Here is a 12,124-nt window from a genome sequence, read left to right as displayed (position 1 = left end):
ACAAGATGGGCAAAATACTTGAGGCCAGGAGTTGAAGATTAGCCCGGCCAACATCACCAAACACCCCCGTCTCTACAAAAAATACACAAAATTAACTGGGCCTGCTGGCACGCACCTGTAGTCCCAGCTGCTTGGGAGGCTGAGCCATGAGACTTGCTTGAAAAAAAAAAAAATTTTTTTTTTTTTGAGACACAGTCTGCTCTGTTTCCCAGGCTGAAGTGCAATGGTGTGATCTCGGCTCACTGCCACCTCCACTTCCAAGGTTCAAGTTATTCTCCTGACTCAGCCTCCTGAGCAGCTGGGACTACAGGCGTGTGACACCACACCTAGCTAACTTTTGTACTCTTAGTAGAGACAGGGTTTAGTCATGTTGGCCAGGCTGATCTCAAACTCCTGACCTCAAGTGATCCATCTGCCATAGCATTTCAAAGTCCTGGGATTATAGGCATGAGCCACCGCACTTGCCCAAAAATTATTACAATATTATTTTCCATTTTTCTGTTCTCATACTCTCATTCTGTGTTAAATTTGAAACTCATTGTTTGTAAATGGCATATAGTGAGTTTTGTTTTTTTTTTTTAAACCCATGGTTGTCTTTACATACTGCATCGAGGAATTTATTGACCTGTTTGGGATTACGTGATTTATTTTTTAAAATTTCATATTGAAATATCAGTTGGATGTTTGAAAATATCTATATAATTTTCTTTAATTTTTCTAGTTATTTACAGTATGCACATGTGACTTCTAGTGTCGACATTTTGCTACTTCAGTTGAAATGTGGACATCCCTTATAGCCATTTCCTTGCCTTTTTACCTTCCCCACTTTAAAAATAATTTTATGTTATATCAGATACTTTTTAAAAAATAGTCAAGCATAGTTTTATAAACTTATATGTTGAAATCTTATTTTGAGTACACATGTGTCTGCTCTTTTTTTTTTTTTTTCTTTCAGATTCTCTAAGGTTCCTTTTATCATTTCTTTTTGAGGAATTCTGATTTTCATCATAATTTTTGTGGTAGGTTGGCTACCAACAAATTTCTTTATCTGAGAATGTATTTATTTTTCTTTGTTCCTGACATATATTTTTACCAGATATAATTTATGTTGAAAAATCTTTTCTTCCATCAGTTGACTAATACATGATTTCCTCTCTTGTTTGTGGTTTCAGGTGGGAAATTCATATTTGCCATGGATATTTTTGGATTTATCCCATGGAGCTTTGGTCAGCCTCTTTTTTTGTTTTGTTTTGTTTTGTTTTGTTTTGTTTGTTTATTTTTTTGAGATGGAGTCACCCTCTTGTCACCCAGGCTGGAGTACAGTGGCTCAATCTCAGCTCACTGCAACCTCCATCTCCTCGGTTCTAGCAGTTCTGCTGCCTTAGCCTCGTGAGTAGCTGAGATTACAGGCGCCCGCCACCACGCCTGGCTGATTTTTGTATTTTTAGCAGAGACAGGGTTTCACCATCTTGGCCAACTGGTCTCAAACTCCTGACCTCATGTGATCCACCCACCTCAGCCTCCCAAGGCGCTGGGATTATTGGCGTAAGCCACCACATCCAGCCTGCTTGGCCTTTTGAGTAGGTTTACGTCTTCTGTCAATTTGTGACATTTAGCCGTAATTTTGCCATTTACTCTGTTTGTCACATGTGCATCATATTCATGAATGCTTATGTTGTAAATGCTTGACATTTCATTATTGGTCCATAGGTCCTCATTTTATGTATATATTTAATCTGATATTTTTGTTGTTGTGCAAATGTAAATTCTGTTGCCAAGTCCTCAAGTTCATTGTAACAGATTATGTTCTCTTCATTTCTCCTGTGCTAGTGAGCTGTTCACTGAGTTTTGTTGTAGCATTTTTAAATTTTGTAATTCAATTTCTTATGTTTTAAACTTGTATTTCTTTACTGAGATCTTTATTGTTTTGATTTGTTTCAAGGGAATTTGAAGTGATTATTGAAGCATGTTTGTGATGTAGATTCTGCCTTTACTCTTCCAGACTGTGGTTCTAAAGAAAAAAAAATTCCTTTGTAGGATACTGGTGGTTCTATGTTATTCTGTTTGTTTATTTAGTATTCCTTCAGGTTCTCACTCTAATGGTGCTGTTTCACTGGAAGAGGATGCTTTCCACAGCCAGGCTGACTGGTGCCTCTTTGTGTGGGGGAAGGTAGTCTCAGCATTATGTGGATGAAAGGGCACTCAGAAAAGGACTTTTGAATATACCATTTATTAAAAGGGATCCACTGGATTATATCACTTCTTTGGGTGCTCTGCTGTTTCGTATTTTCGGTGATGGGAATGAGCCTGGTCAGGTTGTTCTTTTAGGTGGGACGTGCTAATACTGTTACTACATTGGTCTAGACCCAGAGCGCCTAGCTATTTTATACTTCTAATTCTGGTTTTCTAAATTTTCTTTTGATTTTGTCTCAGTTGACTTCCAGGGCTTGTCTAGTCAACTGATTTTGACAGTGTTCTCTGTGATACAGTGGTGGTAGGATTGTGCTTCAAAAAAATGGTAACAGTTGGACATTTATGCAGAAAAAAATGTGGATCTCTACCTCACACTGTACACAAAATGGAATTCAGAATAGATCACAAGGGTACAAATATGTAAGAACTTGTCTTTATTGTTAGTTTTGAGATATAACACTTTGTACTATCTTTGCGAAAAAAATTCTTATATTTGATAATTAGCATTAAAATCTTTTGATCTCAGGAACATGCTATTAAAAGATTGAAAAGATGAGCCATAGAGTGGGAGAAAATATGTAAAACTCACGTATTAAATTAAGGGCTTTATAGAATGATACAAGAAACTTGTAAAACCTAATAATAAGAAGAAGAAAATATTTAAAATGTTGAGAATATGTGAAGAGAAACACATTGAAGAAGATACTCAGATTGCACGTAAACGTGAAAAGATGTTAGTAGGTAAATTCATATTAAAACAAAAAAAGTATTAGTGTACAACTGTTAGAAAGCCTAAAATTTTAAGAGCCTAACAATGTTATATCTGGCAAGTTATATAGTAGCATAAATTAATAATCCATTGCTTTTGGTAACACAAATTGAAACAGCCACTTTGAAAGACAGTTTATTGTAATACTGAATACAGACTTTACATATTACACAAGTCCTTCTGCACATTTTCCAAACTGACTTGAAAGTCTTATTTCCTAACAAAAATCTGTGTATGAATGTTTATAATAATTTCATTCCTAACTGCTGCATAATGGAAACTACCAAGATACATTTCACTAGGTGAGTGTGTAAAACTGTGCTAATACATACTGTTTAATATTGCTAAATATTGCAAAGGAATGAACTATGAATTCATGTACCAACAAAGATGAATCTTAAATACACATTGTTAAATGAAAGAAGCCATTACAAAAAGACTCTGTACTTTGTTACTCTATTTATTTGGCATTTTGTGAAAACAGTAAGTATAATAATGAGATCAGATGTTTTCAGGGAGTTTAGAGAGGGGCGATAATTAGATGAAGCCCCCAGGTTATGTTAGAATCATCAAATCATTTAGCATGCTGCTGTGTTGTTAGATATATGACATTATCTTGGATACATTAGGTTACTTATTTAAGGCAAGCATCTAACTTTAGAGCCTAAAGAATGAACCTTAAATGCATATAAAATTTAAAAAAAATTGTGAGATCAAGAAATTCCAGAAAGGAACATAGACTATATCCAAATAAATTTTGTCATAAATGTATCACATGATCTCTTTGAAGAGGGTAATGGGAGAAATCTGCTGATCTTTGGAAATGAAACTACATTTAAACAAAATAAAACAGTCTTGTGCCTAAGAATTGTGCTGTTAGTGGGAAAGGTGTTTGTTATGGACATGAATTTTAGAAATTCAAAAACTATAACATACTGGGATTCTACAAATAAATAAGACAATGAAATAAGAAATAGAAAATAATAGAAAAATAGAAGAGGAGAAAAAGAAATGAGAAGATGAAATAGGAAAATAAGAAATTCTGGAAATAAGAAAACAAATGGTATTCTTGGGAGCAGTTTATTCCCTGTTGAGGTAGGAGTCTACAAATAGGCCACTGGGGGATACTAAATGAACTATGGGAAATGGATTATGTCTGGTGATATCAGTATGAACTCATGTTTGGATTAAGGTATTTTTATATCAATAACTTATATGTAAATACACCTACAGACATGTGTCTATATGGAAATTAACTGTCATGTATATGTATAAATCTATATATCCTTGTTCTGTCAGCCAAGATGAACTGAAGCAGTGATGAACAATATCAGCAAGCACACCTACTGCCCTTTGTTACTAGTACTGTTCTCTAGTAAAAGGAACTAGTGCTCCTTGGAGAAATCACTGATTCTAGGACTGGTGCATAAGATGAGTCTTAAGTGCTATTAACTCAAGAATTGCTTGGGGATGTGGAGTGGAGGCACCATATTGTTTGGATGAAGATTTTTTTTTTAATGTTTATGGTTATTCTTCTTCATTTTAATATTTTCAGTGGATGTATTTTTGTGGCTTAAAATAAATATAAAAAGCTAAAACAAAAGTCTTACCGTTTCCTCTGTCATTATAGTTCCCAAACTGCTTTGCTAAGGACAACACTTTTATGTACTAATTTCTCTAAAAATGTTCAGAATTTAGGGTATGAGTATATAAGAACGTATTTTGTTTTGTTTTGTATTGTATTGTTTTAAAGACTGAGTGAAATAAGCTGGGCTGGGCGCAGTAACTCACACCTGTTATCCCAGCACTTTGGGAGGCTGAGGCGGGCAGATCATGAAGTCAAGAGATCAAGACCATCGTGGCCAACATGGTGAAACCCCATCTGTACTAAAAATACAAAAATTAGCTGGGTGTAATGGCATGAGCCTTTAATCCTAGCTACCCAGGAGGCTGAGGTAGGAGAATCTCTTGAACCCAGGATGCGGAGGTTGCAGTGAGCTGAGATTGCACCACTGCACTCCAGCCTGGGTGACAGAGCTTAAAAAAAAAAAAGCCAGGCAGGAAAGGATAAATGCTATGATCTACCTGTATGAGATATCCAGAATAGACCAATTTAAAGATCTAAAGTTAAGGTTACCAGAGGATGCAGTCAGAAAAGAATAGGGAGTTAATAAAGTGACAGATTTCGTATTATGAGTGATGAAAACGCTTTGGAAATAGTGATGATGGTTACACAACATTGGGAATGTACTTAAATGGTACACTTAAAAATAATGTGCTTTCAGTGGCTGAAGCAAGAGGATTGCTTGAGGCCAAGAGTTTGAGACCAGCCTGGGCTCATATCTATATATAACCGTAACTAATGGTTTTGAGCATTCTTTCACGTGCTTATTGGCCACATGTATAGCTTCTTGGAGAATTGTCTATTCAAATCCTTTGCCCTTTTTCGAATTGGTTGTGAGGCATTTGGTTGTCAAATTGTAGGAGTTCTTCATATATACTGAATGTTAATACCATTGCCAGATAACATGATTTGCATATATTTTCTCCAACTTTGTGGTTTTCACTATTTTGATAGTGTCCTTTGATGCACAGAAGTTTTAATTTTGGAGAAGTCTAGTGTTTCTTTGTTACCTATGCTTTTAGTGTCATGTTTAAGAAATCACTGTGAAATCCAACATGTGAAGACATCATGCAATTTTTTTAAGAGTTGTATGATTCAAGTCTTACATTTAGAGCTTTGATTCATTTTCCGTTAATTTTTTATATGTAGTATTAAATAAGGACCCATTTTCATTATTTTCAATGTGGATATTGAATTTGTTTAAAACCGTATTTTCCATTGACATGTTTTGGCACCTCTGGTGAAAATCAGTTTACCACCTGTGTGGGCATTTTATTTCTCGGCTCTCTTTTATTGTTATGCCAATACCATATTGTTTCATTTACTATCATTTTTAGTCAGTATGGACTTTGAATGTGCAAATTCTTCACTTTATTTTTTCAACAGTTATTTGGCTGTTTTTGGCCCTTTGCAATATGAATTTTAGGATGAGTTTTTCAGTTTCTGCAAATCAGTATGCAATTTTCATAGAGATTGTTTTACATCCATAAACTGCTTTAGAAAGTGCTGTCATTGCAAAAGTATCAAGAATTTCAGTTCATGAATGCAGAATGTCTCCTGTTTGTGTCTTTAATTTCATTTAGCATTGTTTTGTAGTTTTCAATATACAGATATTTTGCCTTGATACATTTATTCCTTCAGAAAAAAATTTCTTTTTAATCCTGTTAATAGAATTGTTTTACTAATTTTCTTTTCAAATTATTAGTTACTATTGCTAGTGTACAGTAATCCTTCTCACGCCCTATCACCCCACAAATTCTCCATCAATGTACTTGTGGGAGACACATTTCAAGACTTTTCCTTGGGTTACCTGAAAACTCAAATAGTACTGGACATTATGAATCATGATTTTCAAGCTGGTAATTAAGATAGCTACTAAGAGACTTAACAGCATGTACAGGGTGGGTACATACATGTAATGCAGGTACACTGGAAAAAGTGACGACTTACATTCCCAGTGGCATGAATGTTGTAAGATATCATAATGCTACCAAGAAAAGCACACAGTTTAAAATTTATAAATTGTTCTATTTTTGGATTTTTTTTTTATTATTATTTACTGTTTTGGGACTTCATTTGCATGTGGGTAACTGAAACCATGGAAAGTGAAACGGCAGATAAGGAAGGACGAAAGTACAACTAATTTTTAAATGCTGATTTTGAATCTGGCAACTTTGCTTTGTGTGTGTGGTTTTTGTATATGCTTAAAAATTTTTTATATAGATCATGTCATCTCAGGAAAATGAGCTTATTTGCTTTTCTGACTTGGATGTGTTTTATTTCTTGTCTAATTGCTTAGCTAGAATTTTCATTACTAAGTTGAGTAGAAATGTGATTTTGGTTTCCTACGTAGTTCTTGATACTAGGGGAAAAGCTGTCAGTCTTTCACTGACATGTTTGGAGGGGTTTTCACATATGGCCTTTCTTGCACTGAAGAATTTCCCTTCCATTTATAATTTTCGAGGTTTCGTTTTTGTATTGTTTTCTTTTGGAGACAGGCTTTCACTCTGTCGCTCGGCTGAAGTGCAGTAACTTAACCTTGGTTCCCTGCAGCCTCCACCTCCCAGTTGCAAGCACTTCTCCTTCCTAACCCTCCTGAGTAGCTGAGATTACAGGATTCTACTTGTGCGACACTATGCCTGGCAAATTTTTATACTTTTAGTAGAGATGGGGTTTCAACATGTTAGTCAGGCTGGTCTTGAACTCCTGGGCTCAAGAGATCCACCCACCTCGACTTTGAAAAGTGCTGGGATGACAGCCATATGCCACCTTGCCAAGCCAATTTTTTTTTTTTTTAATCATGAAAAAGTGATGTATATTGTCATGCACATGCCCCCTCTCCTTTTTTGCACTGAGATGGTTAGCCATTTTTCATTGTAATTTTTTGCCGTTAAAATATTTTGAATGTTTCACTTTATATTTTCTTTCCCTCTGATACTCTCCAGTGGTCTATAGTGCCTTATTTGAAATTAAGTGTTTTTTATTAATTTAAGTGCTTATAAATTTTACTTCATTTTTCATTACTTGTGACTTGCTTTCACCTGTTTTTGGTCAGTTTTGCTATATTTGCATCTGTGTGTGAGAGAGGGAGAAAGAGAGAAAAATAGTATTGTTTACCTCTCCATTTCTTTCTCTGTTTTGGTAACATTTATTTTCAGTCCCAGTTTACACAGCATTGAATAAGTTACATTGCTCTGGTAATTTGTTACAGTCATTAGTAACTCTTGAAATGGCACTCTATCGTTTTGTTATTTTATTTTTAAAATGTTAAAGCTGTTTAGGCAGCTGAGATTATAAGTACAAGTTACTTTCTTATTGCCTTGTTTAGCATGGTTTTGCTAAGTATATCTCAGATTCAATATTGGTTTTATTTTAATTTGTAGGAGTTGAGTTTAACTTTATAACTATAACAATAATAGGTTTTAGTTGTATTAGTATTTTGTGAGGTAGAGCTGTGCAAATGGTTTTACTTAGAAAAATTGCTTATAACTTTAAATATTACAAACATTGTTACTATGTATCTATGGAAAATGTAATGTCTTTAAAATTATAAATATTTCTAAAGACTATTTTCCCAGATTGTGTATTTTAAATTTTGAATTTAAATTTTAGACACTTCTTGATTCTGTACTTTTTGCTAAGCGCAGAAGTTTGTAAAGAATAGTGGTACTTGATGTATTAACAAATTACTCTTCTCTTTGAAAGTATTTTTAGGCTAATATTTTGTGTTGTCTGGTAGAATACTTCTATAACTTTATGAAAGTTAAATAATGTTAGAGGTTGCTTGCAATTTTTTTTTGTAGCATTTGAGATAGACTTTTTTTAAAATATAATATTTTGGTTATGCCGTCTTATATTTAATGTTATCTTTTTGCTGTGATCTGAAACATGGCTGGCCTGGGCAAAATAAATATTAAGTTAAAATATTAGCACTTTTTACTTTCTGTTACTTTTTTATGGTACTAGAAACTTCTTAAACATTATTAATAAGTATTCATGTGCTAGCTATTTTAATAATACTGTAATATTTTTATCACATAATTTTTAATATTCATTATTATATATTGATTTATTATTTAAGTTACTTAAGAATGGCCATGTATATATTGCTAAAATCAAGAGTATTTTTATTTTAATATTTATTTTTCTCTAAATATTCTTTTTCCTTTGCTCTTTAGAGGAAGTATCATTCTGCAAAGGAAGCATATGAACAACTTTTACAGACAGAAAACCTTCCTGCACAAGTAAAAGCAACTGTATTGCAACAGTTAGGTACATGAAAACTTAACTTTTGTTATACATTACATTAATTTGAAGAGATTTTCCTTTTGAGGTTCAATTTTTTTCCCTCTGCTCAGACATTTGTTTTCATTTAGAAGTCAGTGGTTTAAGACTAAATGTGACATTTAATTATTATGTATTAATTTGAGGTAAAATTTTAAATAAATAATTCTATTACAGTAGTTGCCTGTTATACCAAGTTATATGTTCCATGATACTCTGGAAGCTGCAGATAGTTCCAAACCCTATATTTTACTATGTTTTTCTAATCTTGTAGCTAAGATGACTACTAAGTGACTACTGAATGCTACCCAGAGTGGCATGCAATTTTAAACTTATGAATATTTTATTTCTGAGATTTTGCCATTAAATATTTTTTGGCACTGGGAGACTGAAACCACAGCAGGTAATGGGGGACTGCTGTATGAATGTTTTCTTCTATAAGTGTATTTTTAATTATTGAAAAACCTAGTATCAAGCACACTCCTTCTCACCATCTATATAAAGATTTTGCTTAATGCTGGCCAGGTGCCTGTAATCCCAGCACTGTGGGGATCCTGCATAAGCAGATCACTTAAGATCAAGAGTTTGAGACCAACCTGACCAACATGGTGAAACCCCTCTCTACTGAAAATACAAAAAGTAGCCAGGCATGGTGGCGTGCATCTGTAATCCCAGCTACTTGCCGGGCTGAGGCAGAAGAATAACCTAAACCCACGAGGCAGAGGCTGCAGTGAGCCAAGATTGAGCCACTACACTCCAGCCTGGGCAACAGACCGAAACTATCTCAAAGCAAAACAAAACAAAATGTAAGGCCGGGCGCGGTGGCTCACGCCTGTAATCCCAGCACTTCGGGAGACCAAGGCTGGCATATCGCGAGGTTAGGAGATGGAGACTATCCCGGCTAACACGGTGAAACCCCATCTCTACTAAACAAATAGGAAAAATTAGCCGGACGTGGTTGCGGGCACCTGTAGTCCCAGCTGCTAGGGGAGGCTGAAGCAGGAGAATGCCGTGAACCTGGGAGGGGGAGCTTGCCGTGAGCGGAGATCTTGCCACTGCACTGCAGCGTGGGCGACAGAGCGAGGCTCAGTCCCAACGCCCCCCCCCCCCAAAAAAAAGAGAGAGAGAGAGTGCTTGGTGCAGCTAATATTGGATTTTGGACATTATCGGTTACTGCTTGACCACAGGTTGAGTTTTTAGTTTTTCTGTGTTAGCTTAGCACTTTATGAAGTAAATTAAATCAAGATTATCACACAGCTGGTAAGCGGATACTAAGCTTGCTTTGTAGTTGTATTGATATATGATCAATGGGAATATTTCATCTAAAATTATATGTAACATCTTACTGGGTTTTCTTTTCAAAAATCTGTTACATTCTTATATTGAGGATAAGATAATCTAGTGTTTGAAAGTCATATAAGATAATATGTTACCATTTAGAATATAGCAAGCCCCCTCCCCAGTAATTAATTTCGTTGCTTATCTATCTTGATTATATTTGCTATTTGGGTTAATATTTGTTGATAACCCTTCAGTACAGTTATTTTTTGTTTTTGGTCTAAGCAAATAAAATCCTAATTTTTTTTCAAATTGGTTGTAATATTTTTTTTTATAATGTCACTATTTTATCCACAGTTTCAAAAGCAGTTAAGCTGAGTTTTGTTTAGATGCTTTTGCAAAGCTAATTTTATACACTTGAATTAAGTCACAGCTGATAGACTGTTTTTAATTTGACTTGAGCATTTAGCATATATTACCTATTAGTTGTCAATTGTTTATGTAGCTGTAGTTCATAATCTATTTATTAAACAAAAATCTCTGGTACACACTCTGTACCACTCTTATGGCTCTTTGAACCTACTTTCCATTTTGCTTTTTCCATATAGCCTGGAAGTTTTGTTGTGAGTGTTTATCTAATGCTGTGACATTTATAATATTATTATTGTAAATAAACAATGTCATTAATGTATGAGGCCTTTTGTAAGTTGTTTAAAGTGTTATTAAATTAATTATATATTATTTTGAGATGTTATGAAGGTTTATGTTTTAGGTAAAAGTTGAACATAGCTATTAAAAAGAATATAAATGGGCCAGGTGTGGTGGTTCATGCCTGTAATCCCAGTACGTTGTTGGGAAGCTGAGGTGGTCAGATCATTTGAGGCCAGGAGTTTATGACCAGCCTACCCAACATGGTGAAATGCTCTCTCTACTAAAAATACAAAAATTAGCCAGGCATAGTGTCCCATGCCTGTAATGCTGACTACTTGAGGGGCTGAGGCAGAAAAATCTCTTGAACCTGGGATGCAGAGATACCAGTGAGCTGAGGTTGTGCCACTGCACTCTACCCTGGATGACAGAGCAAGACTCCATCTCAACAACAGCAGAAAGAATGTAAATGGATTATCTTTGATTACCTAAGCATTTTTTTATTCTTTGGATGTAAGCATGGGGTTGAAAGTTGTTTTTAAAATTCTCTCACTGCATGGCAACCTTTAAAGGATAGTAAGTTTATCAATTTTATACTTATAATTTATAACTTGCATTTTTTTCAAATTAAATTTACAAAAGAGAATTTGATTTGTCATCTCTATGTCAAGCCAGTTCCTAAAATCATTTGGTTTTCTGTGTATGCTTTAAGATCCCTTTTTAGCTTTAATTGTATCGTTTTTTGTGAAATAAACTTCTCTACACTTTGTTTATTAGTTTTAAATTTTGGAAAAATGTCATCTGTGTTAAATGAATAAATTACTGAGAAAGTTATTTGCTGTTTCTCCCGTGATTTTCTGGAAACTGAAGAAGTAGAATGATGGGTAAATGCTTATACCTTTTTGATTATAGGTTGGATGCATCATAATATGGATATAGTAGGAGACAAAGCCTCAAAGGAAAGCTATGCTATTCAGTATCTCCAAAAGTCACTGGAGGCAGATCCTAATTCTGGCCAATCTTGGTATTTTCTTGGAAGGTGAGATAGATATTTGTGCTATCTACAGTTTATTTGTAATGTAAAATTATTTGTAGATTTTGTAAAATGTAATCTGGGAAGTGACATTTTAAAAATAAATTCCCAATTAGTCTTTCAGTTGTAGCTGTAGTTATGAATCTAATTATTAAACAAAATCTATGGTACCCACTCTGTACCACTCCTACAGTTCTTTGAACCTACATTTTATTTTGCATTTTCAGTATTACTTTGAAGTTTTGTTGTGGTTATTTACTGCTGTTATAATCATAATTTAATTAAAATTAAAATA

At 34.4% G+C, this 12,124-nt stretch overlaps 1 protein-coding gene across 6 annotated transcripts in view; it reads left to right on the top strand.

Annotated features, from left to right (window-relative positions):
* The window catches only part of LOC111535634 (histone demethylase UTY), a 227,888-nt gene that overhangs the window by 102,241 nt on the left and 113,523 nt on the right, over positions 1-12,124 (top strand). For all 6 annotated transcript variants that reach the window (XM_026451718.2, XM_026451717.2, XM_026451716.2 and 3 more), the window contains exons 9-10: positions 8,765-8,858; positions 11,709-11,835. In XM_026451718.2, coding sequence (XP_026307503.1) covers positions 8,765-8,858; positions 11,709-11,835 — 221 coding nt within the window. The remainder of the gene's footprint in view (positions 1-8,764; positions 8,859-11,708; positions 11,836-12,124) is intronic.

Source organism: Piliocolobus tephrosceles, chromosome Y, assembly GCF_002776525.5.
Source record: "Piliocolobus tephrosceles isolate RC106 chromosome Y, ASM277652v3, whole genome shotgun sequence".
Taxonomy (NCBI): Eukaryota; Metazoa; Chordata; class Mammalia; order Primates; family Cercopithecidae; genus Piliocolobus; species Piliocolobus tephrosceles.
Note: the sequence above shows the minus strand (reverse complement) of the source record. Positions and strands in the feature narration are given on the sequence as shown.